We start from the raw sequence: 27,401 nt of genomic DNA, 5'->3' as shown, positions 1-27,401 counted from the left end.
ACCGGGGCACGAACCCGTGTCCCCTGCATCGGCAGGTGGACTCTCAGCCACTGCACCACCAGGGAAGCCCCATGAGGTCTTTTTTAAAAATTGGAAAATTAAAAGTCAATTTCGAGGCAGAAGAAGGAAAAAGGTCCTGAGAATCCCTACATAGGTCCACAGTTTTCTCGCTTCAATTCCCAAATCCCCAAACTTGGAAAGCCAGGAGTTTTTTGGTAAGGTTGGAACAAATTAATATGAAGGCATCTGAAATGATGTGAGGGGATATGTAATCCATCAAGCCCACTTAGCTTGAATGTTTGTGTATTTTGCTATAGAAATGTTAATGAGTTTTATTCCTGAGTGTTTCCCCAGACCTTATGCACCAGGTTCCTTTTCTAGAATTTAAAACGTACAGACTTTCAAAACAACTCTGCCTTTGTGGGTTTCAGGTAAGAGATCATGGGCCTACAGTAGCGTTTTTCAGACCTTTTGATTGTGACCGTGGTAAGAAAGGTATTTTACGTTGTATGCCAGGACATACATCTAAAAACAAAAGTTTTATGAAAGATTACACTCCTTTACTAGATGCTATGCATCCTGATATTTCCTACTACATTTTTTCTCGAGCTGCTGGTAACTCTCTGACCACTAAAGGGTCGTGTCCAGTTTGAAAAGCACTGCTGTGGGCCCTGTCCTGGGGACCGTGGAGAGCAGCACAGGGGCATGGACACCGGTCAGAAAGGAGAGGAGCTGGGTTCCTGGCTGGGAAGCAACCCCCCGCCACCTGTCCCGAGGCCTGATGCTTCTCGTGGTTTAAACAGACCATCACAGCCACGCCCTCAGTGTCTGTGGGCCATCGTCAGCTGTTTTTCTGGTGGTTTGGGCACCATGTTTGTCATCCAAGAAAATTACCTGGCTTTGTGCTTGGACGTTTCAAAGGGAGCGGGAAATTAAGATTACTATTGGACCATTTTATAGCTTGGGGAAATTGAGGTATGCCTCGTAAAGGGGGTGGTTTACATGAAGCCACCATTTGTTCAAACTTCACTTACATATGAATAAGGACTTTCTGGTCATTGGTGACTAAAACCCAGCTTACGTGAAAAAGGTTCATGTAGTTGGCAAGTTCAAAGGTAGCTTCAGGCACGGCTGGACCTAGGAACTCTAGCAATGTGGGTAGGGCTCTGTCTCTTTCTCTAGTTCTCAGCTTTCCTCCCCTCTGAGCACTGGCTTCATCTTCAGACTGGGAAGGTGGCGTGGAGGATGGAGAGTCGACTGCAGCTCCAAGTATATATCCTTGTGGTTTATAATCTGAAGACAGGAAAGGCCTCTTTCTCCCAAAGCCAGTAGAGCAAATCCTAGGGGAAATTCTGGTCTTGCTTGAACCCATCGCTGGGGCCTAAAGAATGGCCGGTCCTCAGCTACATCCCCACCTCCCATGGCTCAGGTGGGGCCCGCCAGATCTGAACTGTATGGAACAGGTCCTCCCATTCCCAAAAGAAGGGGAAAAGAACGCTAAGTATACCAAAATAATTAATTTCCATTCATTATCGATTCCTAATTCCTGCAGTGCTGCTAAAGGGACCGATTCCAAGTTGATGAGGTTCACGTAACGGGAGTATATGCAGCTCTCTGCCTGATTATCAGTTCTCGTCCATTAGAGATGTTCTATCAGCAGAGGCAGGGCTGGTCTAGCTAAAGAGCTGTCTGTTCAGAACTGCTGGCTTTATTAAAGTTGCTCCTTTGTGTGGACTTTTGCTTCTCCAGTCCTCCTAGAATTAAGGACCATTTTAGGCAGACCCTTTCTTGTGCTCTCCCACAACTGAACAACCCCAGCCCCTCCCATTTCTGTTCCATCCTATGGGTCTGGGGAGTCAGGTTTGGAGGTTTGGGGATGGCATGCTCTCTCCAGCTCTTTTGCTCCCTGAGCCAAGAGTTGCAGCTGCCACCATTGTTTCTCCCATCAGCCTGCCTTGGAGGGCTTGGCTGTCTTGAAATCTGTCAGCTCTGCCTGGAATAAGTGAAGGTCTTCTTTCAGGTCCTTCCATATCCCCAATGCCATGCCCTGCTCTGCTTCTCCCCTCTGGGCCTTTGGAATTTCCCTTTCAGTTTTCCTTCTGCTGGTATTCCTAAGGCTGGCAGGAATTTATCTTTACTGCCCTTTGCCCATGTATCTCTGCCCTCATCCCAGGCCTTGGTGACATTTTATCTCAGGCTTCTCAAGGTGCTTTTTTTCCTGGATCTTTCCCCACACTTTGCTTTCATTAGAATGTTTTTTAATTCTACTCTCTGGAGTAATAAGCAAATCCTTACCACTGTAAAGTAGACTCAGATTAATGGAGTAAACTCTAGGCATGCGGCCAGAAGGCCCTGTTGATTCTGAGCTCTGGTGTTTACATTGTGGCCCTCCTTTGGCCTCAGGTCCCCCCTCTGTGAAATGGGGATGATAATGTCTACCCCACAGGATGAACTGAAATTGTGTATGCAGACTGCCCGGCCCAGATTCCAGGCTCAAAAACTGTGCTGTGGTAGCTGACTCTCCTTTTGCAAGCAAGGGAGAACCCAGCTCAATCTGGCTTAATCAAAAAATGGGAAGTCCTGGCTGCACAAAACTGAGCGGTATAGGAAAAGGCTTGTTTGAGTCGGAGTTTGAAAGGTCAGAGTCTCCAGGCTCTGTTTTCTTTCCTTGGGAGACTGTGCCTGGAGATGGCCAAAGTGGCCCCGGGCTGACATTCCAGCAGCTCGGAGACCAAGAGGCAGTTCTAGGAAGAGTCCCACGGCTGCCGCTCATTGGCTTGGATCTCATCATGAGGCCATCCCTAAGCCAATCACTGTGGCTAAGGGAATGAAACACTTTGGCTAACTCCAGGGTCATGTAGCTGCCATGGAGTCGGGGGTGGGGCTTCTAGTCCCGCCCAAGCTGCAAATACAGCTGGGTAAAAGGGTTTCCCAAAGAGAAATTGGGTACAAATAAGAAGGGCAAGTAGATGCTGGGGAAGGGGGAAAAACAGCAGATAGGATCCACTGCACACGCTCATGGGTTGTCCCTTCTGAGGCAACGTTTTTAGTGGTGTTGTGCTCTTTGCCCAGAGGAACGTTGCCTGGCTTGCTATCAAGGCAGGTAGGGAGGGTGGTGCTGCAGGGTCAGGGGTTAGATGGGCAGAGGGTGGAAAAGAAGCACAGGACCTGGTAGCCACTTCTCAATTCACAGCCTGCCATTGACTCTTGTTCTGCACATGCGCATCTGGTATGGAGACCTGGGCTGGGGAGCTACAGGAAGCTTGGAAAACCTGTACTTATTTATTTTCAACATTATGTGTTTCTAGGAAGGTGGTTCCTCAGAGGGGCTTAACCGGAATTCCACCCCAGTTACCTCTGCTGCCCTTCTGCCAGGAGACAGTGTAGTAGCCCTGCAAAAACCAAACAGGGATATTTCCAATCACTTTTTTGAAACTGTTCTACTAAAATTACAATGTGTATGTGTGTGGGAGTGTGTGTTTATGGAGGGTCTTCCATATCCATCTTATAGGAGAGATTTAGGTTTTATTTAGCAGCTAACATTTACCTTAGTATATGTACTTTATGGGATTATTTTGTGATCTTTACACCAGTCTTATGAAGTTGGTACTGTTATTAACCCCATTTTACAAACGAGGAAACTGAAGCACAGAGAAGTGAATTCAGCTCTCTAAGGCCACGCAGCCTGTATATGGTAAAGCCAAGGGTGAGCCACGATTTGGAACTAAGATTTAAGCAAAGGAAATTTGTTTTTTAAAAAAATTTATTTATGTATTTATTTAGGCTGCATTGAGTCTTCGTTGTTGCGTGCGGGCTTTCTCTAGTTGCAGCGAGCGGGGGCTACTCTTCGTTGCAGTATGCGGGCTTCTCAATCCGGTGGCTTCTCTTGTTGTGGAGCACAGCCTCTAGGTGTGCGGGCTTCAGTAGTTGCGGTGCATGGGCTCAGTAGTTGTGGCTCGTGGGCTGTAGAGCGCAGGCTCAGTAGTTGTGGCGCACAGGCTTAGTTGCTCCGCGGCATGTGGGATCTTCCTCGACCAGGGATTGAACCCGTGACCCCTGCATTGGCAGGCAGATTCTCAACCACTGTGCCACCAGGGAAGACCCTAAGCAATGGGAAGTTAGAATCTGGTACGGGTGGGAAGGGCATGAAGGACACTGCTTTCTCTGGACCAGGAACCCAGGGCAAAAGGTACACAACCACCACCTGCAACCTGCCCAGGACATTCTAGCAGTTCAGAGGGAGTGTGAGGGCAGGGGCGAGAAATTCCAGGTTCCAGCAGCCACCAGGGTCCAGGCCAGACAAGGAGGCTGGGGGGCTAGGATGCCTTTGTCCTCTAGCCCAGCTTCCTTGGAGCCCCAAGGAAGGGCTCTTGCCTGTGTGGGCCAGGGGGGCATTGAATCAGGCTGGGGGTAGCCTCCTGCCGGCTAGCTCCAAGGTCAAGGGGGTCGTGGTTTTAGATTGCCAGGGCGGATTTTGACCTCTTTCGCGTTGGAGGCCTGAACAGGATGAAGAGGCCCCGCTGGCACATCAGCCCAGTGGTGTGTCATTACTTCTGCCAACTGCTGGAAAGAAACAGGAAATCCGAACAGGACAGTGATTATGTTTTCTTTCCATACATTTTTAGTTTGTGTCCTTTTTGTCTAATACAAATAGCAAGTGAATAAGGACAAACCTAAATTTGCAGCCAAAACCGAAAGCATACCAGTCCCTCAGCAGTGTCTTCTCTTCATGGAATAACTCACTGCTCTTTTGTGTTGAGGAAAAGGGGAGGGTGTAAAGCAGGAATGAAAAATTTCCCAGAACCCCTCCACCGAGAGATAACCACTGTTATTTTCCAGCCTTCTTTTTTTTTTCTGTTAGACACAGTACTTCCCAAACTTCCAAAGTGAACTTGAGTGACCCCTGACAGCCTCTTGTTCAGAGACTGAAATGGTTTGTGCCAGCTGCTGTGGGACTTGCCATGCGGGGAGCCACCCAGCTGAACCTCTGCGCCGCCCACCCGCATAACTGAGTCTGAATGAAGCCACTCTTCTGGCAGATTGCATTTAAGGAATGTCCTAACTGAGCCCGGGGACAAAGGCCCCCTGGGCCCCAAAGCCTCTTTGTCTGGCCTGGGCCCTGGTGGCTGCTAGAACCTGGGGTGCCTCGCTCCGGCCCTCCTGCGCCCCTTGAACTGCTGGAGTGCCCTGGGGGTCGAGTTCCTTTGGCCCTGGGTTCCTGGTCTCCAGGGGAACCTCCATGCCCCTCCCACTGCACCCTTGAGTAAGTTCTCCCACCAGAGTGCTGCCCAGGTGTGAGATATGTCCACTGCTGGGGGCTGTCTCTGGATGGTCCTTCCAGAGCTGTTAGCTGTGGGGACCTGAACTGTGGTCTGTCGCCCCTGGCCTGTCTTGTAATCCTTTTATTACAAGACAGTTCAGGAGGAGCCTTCCTTGGGGGGGTGTGTGTGTGTGTGCGTGTGTGTGTGTGTGTGTGTGTGTGTGTGTGTGTGTGTGTGTGTGTATGGAAGCCTTATGCTCAGCAGATGTTTTCCAAGCACTGACTTTAGAGCAAAGCACTGTTTAAGCACAGTGGGGGAAACCAAACCGGAAGATGTGGTCCCTACCTACACAGAGCCTTCAACTTAACTAGGGACCAAGGACTTGCGTTCATGGGACAAATAGAAAATAAAGACGGGAGAATCACCAAGTAATAGTCCCTGTGCTGTTGGACTGGATGGACAGGTGGTGCTTCTGGGCAGGCTGAGGCAGAGAGGAAGTGGCCCTTGGCAGGCGCCTGGCCTCTCTTCCTCGCTGTGCTTGGTTTGATGTCTTTGGTGGTTAGTATGTGAAATTTCTGAGGGGCCCTATCTGAGCGGCTCTGGTTCCAGTTGGCTTCATAGCTGGGGTTGGAATTCTGCTCTTGGGGAGGTTTGTTCCATCTGAGAGGTCACCAGTGAGCAACTTGAGTTGTTTTTCCAGTAGTGCAAGCCACAGCAAAGCATCTGTCCCATCTCTTCAAGCCCGCACAGATGATCTGGGAATGCAGAGGGCGGCCTCTTCTTGGGGATGTGTTTTAAGTGATGAGACTCCAAGATAGGTGAGAAAAAGCAGATCTTGCAAAAATGATGACAAACTGACCTTGAAGGTCAGACTCAGCAGGGAGAAGCGCAGTCACAGCGCTGGTAAATGGAGCACAGCCCTCTCCCCCTCGCCATTTCTTGGAGATGGAAATAAAGAAAAACTCCTGGAGTATTTATCCTGGAGAAAGTTATTTACGTTTCTGGCTCAGTCTCCTGAGGTCCAGGCAGGCGGGATCAATGACAGCCCACCGGAGGAGTAGCCTGCAAATCTTTTGGGTGCGGATTACCAGTGATAAGAGTTCCCACTTGTTTAAGCAGGACAGGGAACTGAGTTCAGTGATGTGTAAACACAGAGACATCTTGGTTCTTGCCTTCCACACCCTCACTGTCCAGAAGGGAAACGATGTTAGGAGGAAAAAAAAGGTATTTTCAAATGTATCTGACTTGATATGACAAGCATGAACCTAGAAAGTTCTCCATGTGAAATCAGAATTGAGTTATATAGCAGCACTATGGAAACTTGTTTTTTAAGAACTCATAAGTAATTTTATAAAGTAAAAAGACTTTTCATGAAGCAATCATTACACCTTTATCTCTGTGGTTCATCACCTTGGCTGCATAGTAGAATCACCTGGGAAGCTTTGAAAACTCCTGAGGACCAGACCACACCCAGAGCAATTACAGCAGGAGCTCTGGGGGTGGACCCAGGCATCAGGAATTTTTTTTAAGTCCCCAGTTGATTCCAATATGCAGCCTTTGTTGAGAAGCACCACTTTATCTTTTGTATGCATGGCCCTGAGTGGTCTTCCATTCGGTGTCCTGAAAGCAGGAGTGCCCTTGAAAGTCAGCAGGAGGGTGCCTTCAAAAGCATGAGAAACTGGGGTGAGGACACAGGAACCTGCTGTGTCTGTGCAGAAGCACCCAGCAGAGATCTCTTAATTTATGGAGACATATGGGCTTCCTCCAGCCGTAGGATGGAATACTGCACAGCAATCAAAAGGAACAAACTTCTCATACATGTAACAACAATGGATGAATCTCAAATGCCTTATGTTCAGTAAAAGGAGCCAGACTCCAGAGGTTCTGCAGGGTGCCAGGGCCTGGGAGTGGAGAAGGGGTCACCTGCAGAAGGGCACAAAGGAACTTTTTGGGTGATGGAATTGTTCTGTATCTTGATTGTGGTGGTAGTTGCCACAGCTGAGTGTGTTGGTCAAAACACTAGATTTTTATGCAGTAAAAACAGAGGATGTTGCTGTATGTAAGTTATAGCCCAATTAAAAATTATTTTTGTTTAAAAACCACTTCCTCATTAATGATGAAGGGACAAACAGAATGTGGTATATCCATACAAGGGAACATTATTCAGCCATAAGAAGGAATGAAATACCATACATGCTACAGCATGGATGAACCTTGAAATCATGATGCATTGTGAAAGAAGCCAGGCTCAAAAGGCTACATATTATATGATTCCATTTACGTGAAATATTCAGAATTGGCAAACCTACAGAGTCAGAAAGCAGATTTGTGGTTGCCACAAATCTGGGGGAGGAAAGAATGGAGAGCGACAACCTAATGAGTTTATGTTTCAGGTGATGAAAAAGTTCTGGAACTAGGTAGTGGTGGTGATGGTTGCATGGCATTGTAACACTGAGTTGTAAGCTTTAAAGTGGCTAAAGTGGTAAATTAATGTAAAGTTATGTGTGTCTTACCGCCATAAAAAAAGAAAGAAAGAAACCCACTTCCTATCAACCTGCCAGGCACATACCCATCGGTACATCGGGTACTTGGTAAAGGCTGACTTGGCATTTGGCATTTTTAGAGAAAGGGGGATTGGGCCTCCTAAAAGTGGGGGGAGGTCTCCTTTTAGGTGGAGTAAAGGGGCATGTTTTCCAAAAGCTCATTCTTCAGAACTTGACGGTTCTCTATGACCAGGATGAATCTACTGGCATTTTCTGCTCCTCATTGCAACCCACCTGATGCTGTTGCTTGTCACAGAAACTTTCACCAGCTTCATAACTTTGGTTGGTGCCCAGCAGTCAGGTTCATGCAAATAATATGCCCTGGGCTCAGTGTTCGGAACCCCGTTGGGGCAGGGAGGGGGATGCGTGTCTTTATACTTAAAAGAACAGGTCTGCTTAGTTTCACGTTTGGAAGGAAAATCACCCTTAATCATGGGTCTTCAGCAAACGCAGCTGAATAAATAAAACTGTGTGTGTAAAACAGCAGGGGAATCACGAGAAGCAGCTTTTTTGGCATGTTGGGAAGACGTTTATGGTTGGGAACCTAGTGACCAAAAAGCAGGACTGCCTCAGGATGAGAAAAACTGGGGGAGGAGGTCATCTGGAGGCAGAGCTTTGCCGGGGCCGAGGGCGATGAATCGAGCAGTTGACCCGTCCAGCTCTGCGTGGGCCTTGCAAGTCCTGAACAAGAATCTTATTGATGATTTGTCAGTCCGTGAGCAGACAACTCTGAACTTTAACAGAGCCAGGATGGAAAGCCTGCACAAGGGCCTACAGTTTCCACGATGAACAGCACACTTATTTTTCCCTCCCTCCGCTGGAGGTTGAGGAAGAGACCAAAATGAGCAATGTGGGGTTGATGGGGGAAGGGAATTGGGACAAGTGCGTTCCAGAGCCTCAGTGAAATGGCCGCATTCCTCCCAGGGATGGCCCGTCCCTCTGAGCTCTAAGGGCTTTAAAATGTCACCAGGGTTGGCGCAAGTTGGGGCCATGCTTTTATTATTCCCAAGAGCCTGAGCTCTCGGTTTCCCCTGCTTTTCCAAAGTTTGCTTCGCGCCACTTGGCTTTGATGAAAGGCCTACATGAATACCTGCTTGCGCTAACTGAAATCTATCCAGAGAGGAGCTTCATTTTTCCAGAAAAAGACAGTAGCTGCTTCACTTTATTTCTTTTCGGGTTACGAAAGTTTTCACAGGAACGCTGTCCTTTGGGCTAGCGGGGGAACCTGTAGCTGGACCCCAGGGGGTATGATGGCAGGAGCATCACTGACCTCTGATGTGCTTAGCGCCTTGTCAGAGGCCCAAACCTACGAAGGCTGACTCTTGTCCAGAAAGGGCTCAGGCCTAGCCCAGAATACAGACCTGGCACAGACTGAGACAACTGAGAACAACTGACTTTGACAGTGAGGAATCTAGGGAAGAGCTGGCAAGAGAGCTGAGTGTCCTCGGTCATGGGTGCGGCTCTGTGGAGTCGGGGCCTGGACGGAGCTTGAAGGATGATGTGGATCCAGAGAGGAAGGGAAATGACCTCTGGGTTTCATGACTCCCTCTGCTTCCCGGTCCTGCGTTTCTTCAACCCTGGTGTGTACCCTTCACCTGACTCAGCTGTTTTAGAGGAAAAGGAGGGTATCTGCTTCCTCAGCACTCCCCCTCTTCCCATCTTTCCCATCGGCCTAGCCCGTCAGTTCCCCAGCAGCAGGGAGCACAGATGCCCAGTTAACTGCAGTGTCCTCAGGCCTGTGTGTCTGATGGTATTCCGCAGCTCTCAGCCACCCGTGGGCATCTTCTCTTACAGTCTCCACATCTAATGGCCCATGGCTGCTACCTGTCACGTGTCTCAAGTCCAACCCCTCCATCCCATCCCCTGCTACCTTGGGAAGCAGAGGCCATGATCCGGGTCAACCTCTCTGACTTCCCCAGGGCGGTCGGCAGACAGCAAGTACTTGGACTTGTTCACAGTTGGACTTGAACCCCAGTGCCGCTGTTAACGGCAGATGTGACAGAGTTAGGTTGTAATCCAGGCTCAAGAGCCCATTCCCCCCACTGTGCACTTGCAGAGTGCTTGGGAGAATTGGAGGTGGTGGGGTGCAGCGCCCTGCATGGCCCCAGCCGCTGTGATTGGGTGACACCCTCATCTTCCTCAGCTGAGCTAATGCAGTCGTCTCACTGGCCTCCCTGCCTCCCCTTCCTGTCCCCTGGTCCCCTTCCACCGTCCTCCCCACAGCTGGCAGAGCTAGCCTGCTTGAAGAGCAGCATAGCATGGCCTCCTCCACTGCGTTGCCCAGAAGCCCTGCAGGATGAGGCACGAACTCCCTAGCAAAGCAAATTAAAGCCCTTATGATCTGCCCACAGGATCTAAGTCTGCAGTTCTGGCCGCAGAGCCCACTTTCTCTCCTTCATGGCCCACCCACCCTGCCCCCATGCTCTGAGTGCCCTGATACACAGAGCTACTCGTGGTTTCTCAGACACCCCGTGTGCTTTCAGCATCTGAGTCTTCTTCTGAGCATCATTCCCTTTTCCTGAAATGCCTCTGCCTCTTCCTGGTGAGCTCCTATTCATCCGCAATGGCCAGCTTATAAATTCATCTCCCTGATAACCCCGAAGTTTGTCTCTTTCCTCGGTGCATTCCTGATCCTTGAAGATGTCCCTGGATCACTTCTCTCCTGTGTATTCACTGGTGCCCTATTTCCAGGCATGGGGCTCCTGGAAGTGCAAGGGACCCCATCAGGGTCACCTTTGTCTCCCCAGAGCCAGGCATTGATGCTTTTCATCCTTTGGCTTGGTATGTATCTGCTCACATAAAAATAAACAAGGCTGTTTTTCAGGAATCAGGCAGCTTTTGGGAATAGCTGAGGATGTGGAAACAAGAGACACTTAAAGTTCTCGTGTTTTTTCTTTGTTAGCAGGAGTAGCAGCAGTAACAGCTCAGTGGAGTTCAGAAGGTCAGGAAAAATGCAGCTTGAGATCCTAGTTGTTTTGCAAGGCCCTTTCACTTTCCTTATCCACTGTAGCTGAGTTCAAGCCTCAGAGTCATTTATCCTTTGTTTTTCCCCAGTTTGACTTCTTTTTTTTTTTTTTCTAGTGTCTCATTTTAATTCACTTGTTTCTTTTTTTTTTTTTAATTGTATTTATTTATTTTTGGCTGCGTTGGGTCTTCGTTGCTGTGTGCAGGCTTTTCTCTAGTTGTGGCGTGCGGGGGCTACTCTTCGTTGCGGTGCGCGGGCTTCTCATTGCGGTGGCTTCTCTTGTTGCGGAGCACGGGCTCTAGGCACGTGGGCTTCAGTAGTTGTGGCACACGGGCTCAGTAGTTGTGGCTCGTGGACTCTAGAGCGCAGGCTCAGTAGTTGTGGCACACGGGCTTAGTTGCTCCGTGGCATGTGGGATCTTCCTCGACCAGGGCTCGAACCCGTGTCCCCTGCATTGGCAGGCGGATTCTTAACCACTGCGCCACCAGGGAGGTCCCCCAGTTTGACTTCTTTAAGCTCATTGCTTTCAGCCTGTTGAGTTTCTGCAGCCAACTGGAAACTCATGAATAACTGTTCAAAATCAAACAAAACCAAACAGAAAACCACCTAAGGCCTTACTCTACGAGGGCCTCTTCCCAGAAACCTTCCAGCCTTAAACCTATCGTCTCATATCAGCTGCGAGACTCTTGACTCTTTGGTGGTGCGCCCTGGTCTGTTAATCACTTCACCTGTGCTCGTCTTGTCCCGCCAACAAGCCTGCAAAAGGCAGGAGCCACGCCATCCAGGTCTCCTTTCCAGTTTCCCAGTAAGTTGAGGCTGAGGGCCCAGCTGAGTGCTGGGCACACTGTGGGGTCTTGCCGGATGCTGATTCGGTGGGCTCTGGGGGCTTTTGCTGGTGCTCTTTCAAAATTCACTGTGTTAAGAGTTTAATCAATTTTAAGTAAACTGGGCAGAAGCCACTGGCCTCTTGGAGATTCCCTGGGGTGTTCTTCTCAATACCCAAGGACGGGGCAGGAGACTCTGCTGTTGGTCCATGGCTCTTTCCCAAGCAGAACTACCTAATGTGGCTTCTTTCTTGCCTCTCCTTGGCTATCACTTAACCATCTGCTCATCTCTTCTCGGGCAGAGATGAGGGCATCTTCCGTCCTACCTCTAGGCACACGGGCCAACACGTACCACATGCAGCATTTGGGCCGCTGGCTATGTGAAGGTGTCTTTTACCTTCACTTGGCTTTCGACAAGCCAGAGGGGAAGTGACACGTAGACTTCTGTGGGACCCGCTTGATTCTTCATCCTTTACCAGGACACTGAAAAGGGAGAGAGGCGGTTTCTCTGCTGTTTCTCTCTGCAGGGGGAGAGCGCTCTGACCTACGACAGGCGGCACCCACTCATCTGAGCCAGCAGGCTGTTTGATCTGACAGTCACATGCGCTGGTACTGTTATCACTGCTCTCTTCCGAAATAAGCATCCTCATTCCCCGTTCCCTTCCTCCAACTCTCTCCCGGTCAGTGGCAATATTCATTCCAGGGAGTTTGGTTTTTCAGGAATGGAGTCAGAGGCTACTACCCCACTGAGAGCCAAGGGGGTGTTTGAACAGAAATAGGACACTGGGCTCTCCCTTAGAACCAGGGGAGTATAAGGGCTTCTATAATGAGGGGGTTAGGGGATAGTCAGGGGCTCTGGTTCAGTTCTGGGGCGCCAGGCCTTTGGGGGATGCTGGAAGAAGGCCCTACATGGAGGCATCAGGTGGGGTGTTGCCAAGAGCTCAGCCTTGGAGTCAGGCAGCAAACCCAGCTCTCTGTCATGGGCCATGTGGGCCGTTATGGGTCTTCTCTGGGCCACCAGGTCCACATCTGCAAAATAGGCATAATGTTGCTTACCTCCTAGAGTTCTTGTGAGCTAGTAGGTACCTAATAACTTTATTCATTCATTTATTCATTATTTCCATAAACATTCATTCAACGCTTATAACAGCGTGAGGTGCCAAAGATGCAAGACAGGTGTGGTTCTGACTCTCACTGAGCTAACAGACTAGACCAGGATGAGAAAGACAAAAATACACATTAAAAATGAGCAAATAGGGCTTCCCTCGTGGCGCAGTGGTTGAGAGTCTGCCTGCCGATGCAGGGGACACGGGTTCGTGCCCCGGTCTGGGAGGATCCCACATGCCGCGGAGCGGCTGGGCCCGTGAGCCATGGCCGCTGAGCCTGCACGTCCGGAGCCTGTGCTCCACAGCGGGAGAGGCCACAGCAGTGAGAGGCCCACATACCGCAAAAAAAAAAAAAAAAAAGAGCAAATAAATAAAACTGTTATTCATTGTTGATATTGTTCATTTTAAAATCTTATTTAAAAAATACTGTGTATTCAAAAAATATTGTATATTCATATTGCTAGTAAGTTGTGATTAGGGCTATGAAAGCAGGAGATAGATGCCGAGTTAGAAAATGATAAGAAATATCTAGTATGGAGAAGGTGGTCAGGGAGGGCTGCTCTGAGGAGGTGACCTTCCTTTCCTTCCTCTCCCTTACATGGTAGGGTAGGGAATGTTACAGTGCAAGGTTTTGGTTTTTCTCTGAAGAGGAGCTTAGAGACGAATGCTACTGGTGGAGAATAAGAAATAACTAATGATGTCACAGGATGGGAGGAGACGATGATGACAAAGCTCTTTGTGTGGTTAGCATAGCATTTCACAAGCATGGCTGTGAAGAGCTTCACAGATTTTGTCTTTTACACCAACCTTGTGAGATGGGCAGGGCCCACACAGTCTTCTCCACTTTACAGATGAGGGAATGAGCTTGGAGAGATTGTGTGACCGCTCAGAGTTCCAGCAGCAGGTGGTGGAGGGCGGCTCTGGGCGTCTTGGCTGCGGTCTTGGAAGGAGGGCCCTCAGTTGTGGCCCCTAGCATTACATTTAGACCCATGCTTCTCAGTGTTGGCTGCATATTGGAATCACCTGAGGAGGTTTAAGACCTAATAACTCCTGGGTCTCACTCCCAGAGATCCTGATATCATCAGTCTGGGTGCGGCTTAGACATTAGGAGTTTTAAAATCTCTCCAGGTGATTCCAGTGCAGCCAGGGTTGGAAAGCATTGTTTAGACCCTCAAGGAGCTGCTGCCATTAACGAGCACGTTCTGGAGAGCCAGCTGGGCAGGGAGCGCCAAGGTGAGGACCCCAGCAGGGAATACCGCATCCTGTTCTTAATGGAGATTTAGGTCATTAACAATAATAACAACAACAGTAATGGGGAAGGCCCTGCACCTAGACTGTTGCCCGCTGCACTGATGTTTCTGCAATGTACTTCCAGCTAGAAATTGGCCAGTGCTTCTATAACAGTGGCCCTTGAGAGAGGCGTATTTGACAACTAGATCCGAGGCACCACAGCCCTTAACCAGCTTGGGAGTGACGCTGGCCTAGTGGCAATTGAAGTGGCTCAGTCACTGAAGAATCTCAGGGAAAGGTTTCGTTTGTCCAAGTGTGGCTTTTGATAGGTTGTCCATATTCCTGCGGGGACAGAGTAATCACTGTTTCATCTCCCTGAAGTGACTCTGTGTTTCCCCATCCTTGGGGAAAGGATTAACAACTGGGTCAACCACAGCATTTCTTTTGACGGTTGCGGGTCTGATCTGTGTTCAAGTTCCCCAGACACTGAGCTGCTTTGATTGACCTTTATTAGGGATAAAATCCTGTTTCCAGATTCTCACAGCCTGATAGACTTGATTGGACCACCTTGGCCACTGTCACTCCAGCAAATGGTAACCCCGCAGCTTTGGCCGAGGTTGTCCATCTCGAAGCCAAGGGCCTGTTTGCCTCTCCCCAGCGATGCTGGCACTGGGAATTGCACCTATTGGCTGGGCCCCCCATGTGCTGCCTGGCCTCACCCTGGACCCCTCCCCTCAAGACCGGAGGGTCCGTCATGGGATGTTGTGGGATTGGAGGTGTGTCTGAGCTGGGCCTTTGGAGAGAAGGCAGCTGCTATAAGGGATTCTTCTGTTTTCTGTCTCTAGCCCTAGAGCAGTTGCTGACAGAGCTGGATGACTTCCTCAGGATTCTTGACCAAGAGAACCTGAGCAGCACAGCTGTGGTGAAGAAGAGTGGCCTGGCCGAGCTCCTCCGGCTTTACACCAAAAGCAGCAGTGAGTGTGGCCGGGGCCTTAGTAAAGAGGTCCCCGTGGAAGCAGGACGATGGTTGTACGTGTGTTACAGCTGCCATAATGACACCCCACAGACTGGGTTGAACAATAGAAACGCACTTTGTCACAGTTCTGGAGGCTAAAAATCAGGATTGGTTCCTTCTGAGGCCTCTCTCCTTGGCATGTAGATGGTCCCCTTCTCCCTGGGTCTTTACACCATCTTTCCTCTGTGTGAATGGCGGTGTCCAAATTTCCTCTTCCTATAAGGACACCATTCATACTGGATCAGGGCCCGCCCCAGTGGCCTCATTTAATGTTAATTATGTCTTTAAAGACACTTTCTCCAAATACAGTCACATTCTGAGGTATTCAGGGTTAGGACTTAATTCATGCATTTTGAGGGGGACATAGTTCAGCCCGTAACTATAGTGCAAGAGTGACGGGACGTGTATGGCAGCCCCAGGAGTTTCTGAACACTCAACACAGTAGCCCACGAAGAGCACTTTTCCTTATGGTTGAAAGTAGAGAAGGGATAATAAACTGGTATAATCATAGCTAATGCTTAATTGAGCACGTCCCGCCTGCACATGTATTGCTCGGGCTTCATCTTCAAGACACCCCTGTGGGGTTGGTGCTGTTATTACAGATGAGGAGACTCAGGCCTGGAGAGCGTAAATAACTTGCCCAGTGTCATACAGCCCAAGGGAAAACAGGAAAACATTGTTTTAAGACTTTGTAAATCACAGAACTGTGAGTTCATTGGTTTTCTATCTTCTTAATTGAGCTAGATTTTGTATCCAGTCGAGTACACAGATCTTCAGGAGTCAGTTCAGTGAGTTTGTTTTTTTTTTTTGGTTTTTTTTTTTTTTTTTTTTTTTTTTTTTTGCAGTACGCGGGCCTCTCGCCGTTGTGGCCTCTCCCGTTGCGGAGCACAGGCTCCGGACGCGCAGGCCCAGCGGCCATGGCTCACGGGCCCAGCCGCTCCGCGGCATGTGGGATCCTCCTGGACCAGGGCACGAACCCACGTCCCCTGCATCGGCAGGCGGACTCTCAACCCCTGCACCACCAGGGAAGCCCAGTTCAGTGAGTTTTGACAGCTGTATGCACCTGTGCACCCACCACCCAAACTAAGACGTAGAACATCTCTATCATCTCAGAAAATTCGCTCTTGCCCCTTCCCAGGGCAAGAATTCCTCCCTAGCTCCACCCCAAGGCAACCATTTTTCAGATTTCTACCACCATTGATTAGCGTTGCCCGTTCTGGAGCTTCCTGTAAATGGAATTGGGTGGTTTGTGCTTTGGGTCTGGCCCCTGTCACTCCATGCTGTGGACTGTATCAATAGTTCCTTTTATAGCTGAATGGTATTTCCTTCTGCGAATATACTGCAATCTGCTCATCCATTCACTGTTGATGGACATTTGGGTTGTTTGCAGATTTGCGCTAATATGAATAATAAGGCTGCTTTGAACAGCCTTGTACAAGTCTTCAGTGGACATACGGTTTCATTTGTAGCACAGGTGTGTTTTTTTTTAAAGAAACACCTTCTTGTGAAGTCGTAACAGTTTAGTCGAGTTTATTTTTATATCGGATGTTTGAGAATTGAAAGTGATATTTTGGGGACAGTAAGGGACAGTAAGAGGACATCTAATCCATCTGTCTCACGGTAGGAATAGCCCAGATCCTTGCCAGGGAGGGAAGTGCACCTTCTTTGGCCATCACAGTCAGGGACTCCTCCCTGACATCCAGCCTGCGTCCACTGGGCTACATTTCAAAGTCCCTTTTCCCTTTTTTTTTTGTTCCCTGTGGAATTAGTTCCTATTGTCTGAATATCAGAGAAGTCATAAAGCTGAAGCATGTTGCTATATGCCCGGCAGCCTTCTCTTCTGTCGGCATAATCTGGCTCCCTTAGCCTTTCATCAGAGGGGTTTTCCGGCAGCCCCTTCATTGCCTTTGAGCTCTACAGGCTCCTTCTAGCTTTGTAGTGAGCATCTGCTGACCTGCCTTGAGTGCTGGTCAGTAGCACATCAAAGGTGGGATGAGCAGATGGGAAATCCCCATTACAAAGCAGGTAAGTTACAGAGGGATGAATCACTCCACAGAAGGACTCATCGGTGGAATTCTTTAAAGAGCACACTCCCAGGCCATTTAGATGTGCTCCAACCTGAGAATGTTTAATGATAAAGAACACCTTTGTTGGGAATTGAGAAACGCCCCTGTGATGGCGTCTGACCTCTGGTTCTTGGTTCTCACCACTCCATCAGAGCTCCCGGTGTGGGGTCCCCTTTGTGGTCTAGTGTGGCTTCCTGTAGGGTGACCTCTGTTTCACCTTTGATGTGTGTATGTTCTGCTCTCATAAAGTCAGACCTTCCCCACCCTTGGTCTCTGCAGCTTGTAGGGTTGCAGGAGCTGCTGAGAGCAGGTCGGGGGCCCCCCCGGTGTGAATTGCCCCCAGAGCACACCCAGACTACCGATAAAATGCGCATAGCTGTACCAAGGCCTTTGGCTGTCACTTCTGTTCTCCAGGTCAGTGCCCACGGATGAATAGCCACTGTTTTCAAACTTCCCCTCTGGTCCTCTTTGCACCCTCTCGGATGGCAGAGTGGTTATAACAGCAGCTCACACTTTCTGTGCTCTTACCATTTCCCAGCCCGGTGCTTAATGAATGAAATGACTTGGATTATGTCATCTAACCCCGTCCCAAGGCAATGAGGGAGTTGCTGTCCCCATCTTACCAACAAGGGAACTGAGGTTTGGAAAGTTACTTTAGGCACATGGCCATGCGTGGCAGAGCCCAGGCTTGGGCCTGGGCCAGCAGACCTAACCATTACGCTCCCCTCCTCTCTCCACGGTCCAGATGAGTCTGTACCAGGTTAATTATGCTGCACGGGATAGAATCCAAAGCCCCTTAAATTGAACGCGTTGGTCGTTTTCTCTCAGCTTCCCATGCCTGCCTCACTGTGTATCTTCCAGAAAATTAACTCAGCCTGATGGGACTTATAGGTGGAGGCAGGATGATCATTTCAAGATAGGCTGTGGTCTCCACTGGCTGAGCTGTTGTTTACTTCAACACATTTGGGGCAGAGCATGAGTGTGTGTGTGTGTGTGTGTGTGTGTGTGTGTTTGCACTTTTCAAATGGAATTTTCTATTTTCTGATCTTCAGTGTATTACTGAATTTTCCACTCTCTTTGCCTTTTGTCTAGGTGGTAAGGTCAAGACATGGATTGAGGTCTGTTTATTGGGGGCCCGATATTTTTTCCTGTGTTAACCTTGTGGGCCCCCCAGTACCCTGCTCAGAGACTCTGGGAACATTTCAGGGCTGCCCCTGTGATGGGAAATGCTTCAAAAGTTCAGTCTATGCAGCTGTAGTAAGAGGATCCGGGCCCCTCCTCCCTACCCCTTGCCACCACCCTCTTCAGACAAGGGTCGTTCCCCCAGGATCCACACACTTGCTCAAAGCACGATGAGCTCTCCTTTCCACCGTACCTGTAGCTGCTGTCATTTCCCACACACCTGTGCGGCTACCCCATCTGGGTCTGCCCCCTCTCCCTCTCCCTCCCCTGCCCCCGATCTGGTGAGTTCACAACGGCAGAGACAATGTCTGTTTTGTTCCCTGCTGTATGCCCAGCACCTAGTACAGGGCTGGTGCTCAGTGCACTTCTGAAAATGAATGAGACAATGATGGAAATTCTCCAACCCGAGGCTGCTGCCTCCCAGACCTGGGACAGCTCATCAGGCTTCTCTTTCCAGGGCCAAGTTCACAGGATTGCAGATGGTCCTGGGAGCCTCTTACTTACCAACTGGATGGTAGTGGATTAGCAACACTGAGAATCAACACCTAGTCAAGTATGGCCTGCAGAGTGTCCAAGGAGGGAGACGCAGCCTCGTGACACGGCCAGTGCCAGCTTTCTCTGCAATTTACAGAGAAAGCTGTAAATTGGGGGGGAAGCACCTGCTCAGAGTCTAACAAAACAATAAAAATATCTTGCCTTTTCTTTTGTACCGGAGTGTGGGCTTAGTTAACAGTATGAAAAAAGAAAAGAATGTGAAATGAACATTAAACACTATTTACATTCCTTCACTTCCTTTTTTGATCTTTATCGGTGTCATCGGGATATTTTCATGTAGCTGTGGTTTGCCTCTGTGCTCTGCTTTGCATTATTTTTACATTTAGAATTGCTGCCTGTGCACATTTCCCTATGTTGACAGTTCGCATACTTTTTCTTTCTTTCTTTCTTTTTTTTGCTTTTCTGAAACATGATCCTTTAACTGTAATTTTTGGATATCTTTGTAAACAGCAGACATAGAGCTACTTTGTTATTTTTCACAGGTAGGTAGTGTCCATCGATGGATGAACAATAATGTTCAACCAGCCCCCTATTAGTGGGCATTTAAGTTTTGTTCTTTAAAAAAAAAAAAAAACAAAACTCATATAATATTGCAGTAAACACCCTCAAATAAAATTTTGTTTACATGCTGGAGTTTATCTTCAAGATAGATTTCTGGCAGCGGAAATGTTGGGTTACAGAATATGAACACTTAAAATTAAATTATCCTCCAAGATCACTTCCAAAATGGTTGTGCCGGTAATCCATTTACTCTTAAAGGTGACCTGCTGTTACCTAAGTTGATGTGCCATGGTTTCTTTCACCATTTTCCTATTATTGAGCGTTTGAGTTATTTCCCATGTTTTAGGCTGTCTTTTTTTTTTTTGCGGTACGCGGGCCTCTCACTATTGTGGCCTCTCCCGTCGCGGAGCACAGGCTCCGGACGCACAGGCTCAGCGGCCATGGCTCACGGGACCAGCCGCTCCGCGGCATGTGGGATCCTCCTGGACCAGGGCACGAACCCGCGTCCCCTGCATTGGCAGCCGGACTCTCAACCACTGCGCCACCAGGGAAGCCCTAGGCTGTCATTTTTAATCTTTGTTAGTTACAAGATTACCTTACTTTTTCAAATTCCCTAACGTTTGAGTTTTGTACATTTGAAAATTTCAGTTAGGTAGAACTAGGCAATATTTCATCACAATTATTTTCCATACTATGCAGGCAAGAGAACCAAGGCACACGGGTTAGCTGTTTTGCTCAGAATTACTGTTAATGGCAGAGCTTGGCCGAGGCCCCCCGCCCCCCATCCCCTACCCTGTCTCCTGCTTCCCCCTGCAGAGTGCTTTAATCCTGTGTCATGCTCTGGAGGAGGTACAGACCCAGCCCCTCAGTGGAGGTATGCAAGTTGTGGATAACTACGTTTAGACCTTGTAGTTCCCTCCGATAAGCTGCTGCGGCCCTTGGTATAGGGGTGACGTTGCTGACTGGTTCTGGCAGGGCTGGGCACCAGGGTGGCCATCCAGCCGTATCCTCCTCCTGTTCCTCTGGGTTCTCAGGGCTCTGTTGACGCAGGCCTGCCGGCTGGAGTCTAGGCAGTCTGTGGTGTGGAACTGGCTGGCGCTGAACTGCCTCCTTCGCCAGGGGTTTGAATTGGGCTCCTTGGCTCTGTAGCACCATCTCCAGCCACTGGAATTTATCAGCCGCAAGTTTCTAGGAAATGCAAATTAAGAGGCACAAAGAAATGCAGGAGGATTTCTAGGAGGAGAAACACTCAGATCAGTCTCCTCTGCAGGCTTCTGAAGAAAGGGTCCAAGCCTTTCTCTGCCTAGACATGCACGGGGAAGGTGACAGCCTGTACAGAAATGTTTTTAAAGGAGGGGAAGGGCTGTGCACTGCAGGTAGAGCAGGTAGCTGCTGGTCCTGCAGGTCCAAATCCCAGCACACTCCCCACTCCAAACCCGGAGCTCAGGCCCCCACAGTGGCACCCCACCTAGAGGCCTGGGAGCTAAACTTCCAGGTCCTGAATATGACCTATCTTATATAGACCTCACTCTGATTAGCCCATGAATGTAATTCAGACTAGGGTGAGAATGACTGATAGGAAATGTTTTACAATTTAAACAAAATGCTAGGAAACCCAGAGAAATCTCTGCTTGGTGGAATATGAGGCAGATCTTTAAGGTATGGGTGCTTTTCCACTTAAGCCTTTTATTCCCAAAGCTATCCTTCTGTACCCCCCCCTTCCCTTCCCTCCCCTCCCCTCCCCCCAGGCTAGAAAACTAACAGTCAGCAATTTGGTATTTCTTTTTTTGGAAATCTGTCAGCTCTTTCTACAATGGACTCTTTCAATCAACTCAAAATGTTGTATGCTTTTACTGGAATCCAGGCTGATGACAATGTCTCTGAGGGGTGGAGGGGACATCCTTTCTCTCTAGAGGCCCTTTCCCTTCATGAAATCACATGAAGCCTGTGTCTTCCATCCTTCTTCTGCAGGTTCTGATGAGGAGTACATTTATATGAACAAAGTGACGGTCCACAAGCAACAGGATGCCGAGCCCCAAGACAAAGGTACGGGTCTACCGCTGATGGAGTGGCCAGCTCCCAGGAAGGGGGCCAGTATAAGCCTTGGTCCCGTCCCACCCCTCCTTCCTCCCAGCCAGGACCACAGACAGGCCTGGTGGGGTTATTTTTGGAAGTCGCATTTTGGTTGATGCTATTTGGGGTTGATGTATTTTGGGATGTCTCATCAGGCCACCTCCTTGCCTCTTAAAGGTCTCGTGTCCCCTTCGTGGATAAGGATTCAGTCCCTAAACTCTCTCAGCGTTTGCCAGCATCGTCCCAGGAATAGGAAGTTATAATTCAGATGCTCTAAGAAAGCAGCTGTATAGGTGCTGATCCCACAGCCCCAGCTTTATGACTTTTGACAGAAGTCTGGATTTTATGAGTGTGTGTGTGTGTTGGGGGGGGTGATGGCGAGGAGTCGGTGATGTCAACAGCTGCCTTAATATTCGATCGAAGGTTCTGTTCAAAGGTGATCGCTTGGCAGAACATCTTACCTTCCACTGGAAGGACAGGTGGTGTCTTCCATGGCGTCTCAATCTTCTCTGTTCTGCTCTCTGCTTTTGTCTGAAAACCCTCAGGAGTGGGTCCAGCAGGACCCCAGGGAGGCCCAGAGGTTTGCAGAGCTGCCTAGCTGCAGAGGAGAGGGGAGTAGAAGCCCCCGTCTCGCAGCTCTCAAGCCTGTGACTCAAAGGCAGAGGCTTCGCAAGAGGTGGGAACACAGCATCCCAAAACATTCAGTCCTGTTAAAGACTTGGCTTCAGGACATCAGCCAGCAAAGCCCCAGGGTCAGATCTGCCTGAACCTGTCTGTCCCCAGCTGGCTGGGCCACCTGCCGAAATGGTGAGGCTCAGAAGAGCCTTTGGTGCCTTTTCCTTAAAAGTGCACAGAGGGTTGGTGGCCAAGGTCCCCAGTGTGGCTTTCACCTCCTGCCCCACCACCAAGCGTGGGCTCAGCAGAAGTCCCCTGCACTAAAGCAGCCCCCGGGCCCTAGGTTGTTTGCCTTCCGGGGAAACCATGGGGTGGACAGAGGTAATCACAGGGTCCGTGCTGAGAGCAGCTCAATATAGTGACCACGGGCAGCTCCTCCACTCACTGAAGCTCTGTGGCCAGGGCATTTTGGACATGGGGCCGGTGGAGGAGAGGGTGCGGAACCTACCAGAAACCTCAAACCAGTTCCTCCTGAGGAAACTGCCCATGGCCGATCTACCCTATTCTTGGAGGAAAAACAACACTGGCTCCAGGGACCGCCTGCCTGGGTAATTAACACCTGCCCAAATAGAACTCGGGGCTCATGTGACCAGACATTCCTAGCTACTGAGACTCCACTGCAAGCCTGGGTGCCCCTCATCGAAGCCGTCTTCTGCTTGCTTCCCACAGCGCCCGAGGAGCAGAGCCCACTGACTAACGGCGAGCCCAGCCAGCACTCCTCGGCCCCTCAGAAGAGTCTTCCAGACCTCCCGCCACCCAAGATCGTAAGTGTGGGTCCGGGATCCCTCATTTCCCTGACTTGGGTCCCGTGAAGGTCCAATGCTTCTCGCAGGTGTCAGTCTACGAAGCGTCTGGCATTTTTGGAGCACCTGTTGTCTGTGGGGTCCGGGACACCGGGAGGGACGGAGACAAGTAAGCGTGCTAGCAGGTGACATCATTTGCTCAGCGCAAAGAGGAACGGCAGTGCGAGATGAGGGTCCCTGTGTGTCCGAGGCTACGCCAGGCTCTTCACCAGCAGCCCATGAGCGGGGCCTTGTACAGACATGGGCACCAGCTCAGGCCACAGTGACCTTTCAGAAATGTAAACCACATCACACCACTTCCTGCTTGAAACCCACCAAGAGCTCTCACTGGACTTGGGACAGAACATCCACATTCCTTCACGTGGCCCCAGGGCCTACACGGTCTGGCCCAGCTGCACCTCCAGCCTCACTGCATCTGCTCTTCACCAGCCTCCTTTCTGTTCCTGGGTTGTTCCCTGTGGTCAGTCCTGCCTCAGGGACTCTGCAGTCCCCGGGCCCTGGCCCCTCAAAGGCTGCCCCCTCCTCCTGTCTCAGACATTCTTAGACAGACTTTCCCTGACTTACCCATGTGAGGCATCCCACCTCGGTGCCTGCCCCCATTACTGCCTGCCACACCACCCAGTTACCCCTCCATGTTTATTATTTGCCTCCCAGAGTAGATGTAAGCTCCCTGGAACAGGGACTGTGTCTCGTTTACTGCTTCATGTCCTGTGTCTGCGCACAGTAGGCCACACGCATGTTTGTGGATGGATGGATTTATGGATTTATGGACTCCTACAGACTTGGGTTCAGATTCCAGCTCTGCCAGGTACTAGCTCCTTGACCTTGAGCAGGTTATTTAAGGTCTCTGGCCCTCTGTTTCCTGGTGTTTAAATGAAAGGAACGTACACCTAAGCTCCTCTTATTCAGGGGGCGTGGCAGACCACATTAGTATTCAGCGAGGTGAGTGGTAGTATTTACATCTTATGGGTGAAGAACCGAGAATCAGTGGGTTTATAATATCCCAGTGTCACACAGCCTTGAAGTGGCAGAACTTGAACCCAAGTTCTTTCCACGCTAGGATCTGGCTGGGAAGGATTTCTGGGACCGTGGGACTGCACGGTCACTGAGCTCCCACCAAGCCATCCATCTCCGGATCCGTAGGCTCAGGTCACCACTGAGGGGGTCCCGTCCCCAGACTGGCCCCTTCACTCATGCCTTCCTGGGGGCAGTACGGTTCTTCCCGCTGCTCTCACAGCTGGTAGGGCAGGCCTGGAGTGTCTGGGCAGCATCCCACTGCAGGAGCCCCTGGAGCTGGGTGACAGCTTGGCAGGGACCCTTCCTCTCAGGCTGACTGGGACTTGATGGACTGAGCACTAGTCCCTGGGTACCCCAGTATGCTGATGCCGTGAGTGACTGCCATGCTCTGAGCCGCTGCCCACTGCGGGCACACAAACATGTCCTCCCACCACCTGCCAAAAATCAGAGGCTCAGGGAGTTAAAACAACTGGCCACGATCCCACCACTGGGAGGTAGCAGGCCCAGGATTTGTATGCAGTTTCTTGGTTTCTGGGCCACTCTGCGGCCTCCCGGACTTCAGCTCGGCTTCTTAGCCAAGTAAAGGTACAAGTCGTGTCCCTTTCTGCTGCAGGCTCCCCTCACTTGTGGCGCCGGGACTTGGGGAGGGGGCATGGCCTCTCAGCTCCCATCCAGTTGCTGCTGGTTTTAAGCAGACGGGAGGTGTTGTGGTTTTCGGGTTACGCCCCAAGCACCCCTTGCCGGGTGGGGGGAAGGAGAGGTGGCTGCTCTGAGCCAGGGCTGCAGCTTTCCTAGCCTGAGTTCATGTGTGATTCTGACCGGGGTGCCTTTGGCCTCTGCGCAGTGGGGTGCCACTGCCCGGCCCACGTGGGGCAGCTAGCTGCTTAGGGCTCCACACCAGACGGGAGGGGCGTTCACCTGGTGGAGCCTCTTAGCGGTGACTCGCTCTGGAAGCCCGTGTTTGACGAACGTGTTGGTGGACTGGGAACCCAGGGTCTGGGGCCGGGTCGTGGTCACAGAGTCCGGCAGCCCCGGGACTCTGGCTGGCTTTTTGTGCTCCCTTGCTAGCCTTCTGTGACCCTGGCACAGAGGCCCCAAGGGCTCGGGGGTGTGAGACGCAGGGCCTCCGATCAAGGCCAGGACTGTGGTCGTCCCCTGGAGCGGACTCCCGGCATCAGCTGTGTCTGTGGGCCATCGGGGCCAGGAGAGGCTCGAGAGGAACCTATTGCTGCACTGGAAAGACACCACCACCCGAGACGTGTGGCCTTTCAGATGCGTGGTGACGGTTCCCGTGGACATACTCCAGGCCGTGGGGCAACTTCCAGCAGAGCGAGCGGCCTTGGCAGTCTCCGCTCCTTGTGGAATTTCTCTGCTGAGAAGGACCTTTCCTAGGTCCCTCCTAGTTCTGTCCCAGTCGCCCACCTCCACCCCAGGGCCTCCTGGATGTGGAGTGAGGAAGGGGGGGTGGTGCAGAACTCGGGGTCCTCCCTGCCTGCCCACACACGCCTGCTCCCCTCCAGCCTCCTCTCTGGTCAAGTCTGGCTGAAGACTTAGTCCAAGGCCCCCAGAGGAGCGGCGTCAGGGCGGAGCGGGGAACAGCTGTGTCTTCTGGCTCTCACAGGGAGGAGGAGAACCAGAACAGCAAGTAGTTTGGGAGGGAGGGAGCGTGGCAGCCTGAGCCTGGCTGGCCCTGTGACCTCTCTTCCTCGGCCAGAGAAAGCCGTGTCCCTTCCCACCCTGACCCAGGAGCTTCAGGGCACCACGGTGGCTTGTCCTCTTGCATGCCCGGCCCCGGGCTCTCTGGTGGCTGTAGCACAAGCTGGGTATCTGCCTGGGGTCCTCAGTGCCCAGGGCTGGGCCGGGAGCGTGGCCTCTGTCCCAGGCTCAGCCTGTCCAACACTGGAGGGGGCAGCCAGGGGTCTGGAGCAAATCTCGTGGGTGTGGCCAGTGACTCAGCAGCCGTGGCACTTCCAGGCCACGGTCCGCACAGCCAGGTGCGGCGGTTGCTTTCCGAGAGACAGACGTCTGCTGGCACCGTTGTGCTCCTGGCCTGGGCAGCCATCTCCGCCCACCTCCCCTCTGAGGCCTGACCACGCGTCGGGGCTGGACTTCTGCAGGCTGCTGTGCGGGGGCAGGGAAGGCCGTCACCATGGCTGGTCTGGGGAGCTCGGGCTGGATCCGCTAGCCCCCACCCCGGAAGCTTCCACAGTGCATTCTGGGGCAGGTTGCTCAGAACTGCAGGGATGCCCCAGGTCACCTGGGCCGCCCCACATCTTCAGCTCTGTGTCTCATCTAAATCAGCACTGGCCAGGTACAGCCCCCGACCAAATCCTGCACCACCTGCTTTTGTAAATAACATTTTGCTGGAATTCAGCCAAGCTTATTCATCTGTGTATTATTTATGGGTGCTTTTGCACTACAGTAGCAGGGTAGAAGAGCTGAGATCAGAGCCGCTGAATGGCCTGCAAATCCCTAAGTATTGACTGTTTGGCTCTGTACAGGTAAAGTTTGCCAGTCTCTGGCAAGTCACGCTGAGCAGGGTGGCTTTCTTCCCTGTCCCTTCCTGTGAACCCTCAGTTATTTCAGGTTCCGAAGTCACACATCTTCTGCTTCTTCGTTGAATGTGCACCATCTTCATCGTCATGATGATAAAGTAACTTTCCTTTATTCTTAATTCCGGGAGTTTAGGATCTCCTGCTCCTCTGACCTCTGATAATAGGCCATCGCGCCTGTGTAATTATGTGACTCTCTTCTGAATTGTTGGAATCGTTTTGTCCTTTAACGTGACCCAGGCCCGTATCTTTTGCCCTGGCCGCCTTGAGGACAGGGGCTGTCCTGTTCTTTAAGGCAGTTGAGCTTGCTATAAGCCAGGTCATGCCCAAATACTTCCTCTGTATCCTCCCAGAGTACACCTGTTCTTCCCCCACCAAACATGCATACAGGCACCTTTTCTCCCTTTGATTGATATTTTTATATCTTATTTTGAAGGTTAGTGAACACTAATATTTATTATTTAATAGTGCTGAGCACAGTTTAATCCTTACAGTGACCCCATGTGACAGGTACTTCTACTCTTCCCATTTTATAGCAAAGGAACTGAGGCCCAGAGAGGTCAAGTCAGTTGTCCAGAGTCACACAGCTCGATGTGCCAGCCTCGAAGGTCAGATTCCTGCCCCGCTGCCCTATCTGCCTCTCTGTATAGATCCATTTACAGATGATTTCACAGTGAGAGGCTTGGGAGACTCTCGAGAAACACCCCCTGGTGCTCAACTCCTAGATGGGAGGGCAGGCCCCCTGTGGGGATAATGACCCAGCAGGAGTTCCCACAGGAGGGTTCAGTCCCCTTCTGTCCTGCTCTAATCATGGGAATCCAGACCAGAGCCAGACCTTGGGTGCTCAGAGCTTCCCTCCGGATGGGATCCCCACGCCCTCACCAAGACAAGGGTTCCCACACCCCGTGATGGGGAGTGGGGCTTCTTGGAGGCTGCAGCTGGAGGCCCAGCCCACTCAGGAAGCCTGAGCCCCAGGACCCAAAAGCAGAGACCTTGTCGGGGCCCAGGTAAGGAGACATTTTCCCCTCAGACC

General features: G+C 50.8%; 1 protein-coding gene across 13 annotated transcripts in view; it reads left to right on the top strand.

Annotated features, from left to right (window-relative positions):
* Nucleotides 1-27,401, top strand: part of AFAP1L2 (actin filament associated protein 1 like 2) — a 97,943-nt gene that overhangs the window by 45,816 nt on the left and 24,726 nt on the right. For 12 of the 13 annotated variants that reach the window (XM_029244730.1, XM_029244720.1, XM_029244719.1 and 9 more), the window contains 3 exons: nt 14,775-14,903; nt 21,220-21,294; nt 22,666-22,760. In XM_029244730.1, the coding sequence (XP_029100563.1) occupies nt 14,775-14,903; nt 21,220-21,294; nt 22,666-22,760 (299 nt within the window). The remainder of the gene's footprint in view (nt 1-14,774; nt 14,904-21,219; nt 21,295-22,665; nt 22,761-27,401) is intronic. The other variant, XM_029244725.1, reaches the window with a different exon arrangement.

Source organism: Monodon monoceros, unplaced genomic scaffold (genome assembly GCF_005190385.1).
Source record: "Monodon monoceros isolate NGI ecotype Baffin Bay Population unplaced genomic scaffold, NGI_Narwhal_1 Super_Scaffold_4, whole genome shotgun sequence".
In the NCBI taxonomy this organism is placed as follows: Eukaryota; Metazoa; Chordata; class Mammalia; order Artiodactyla; family Monodontidae; genus Monodon; species Monodon monoceros.
The sequence above is the reverse complement of the archived record's forward strand: the minus strand, read 5'-3'. Positions and strand labels throughout refer to the sequence as shown.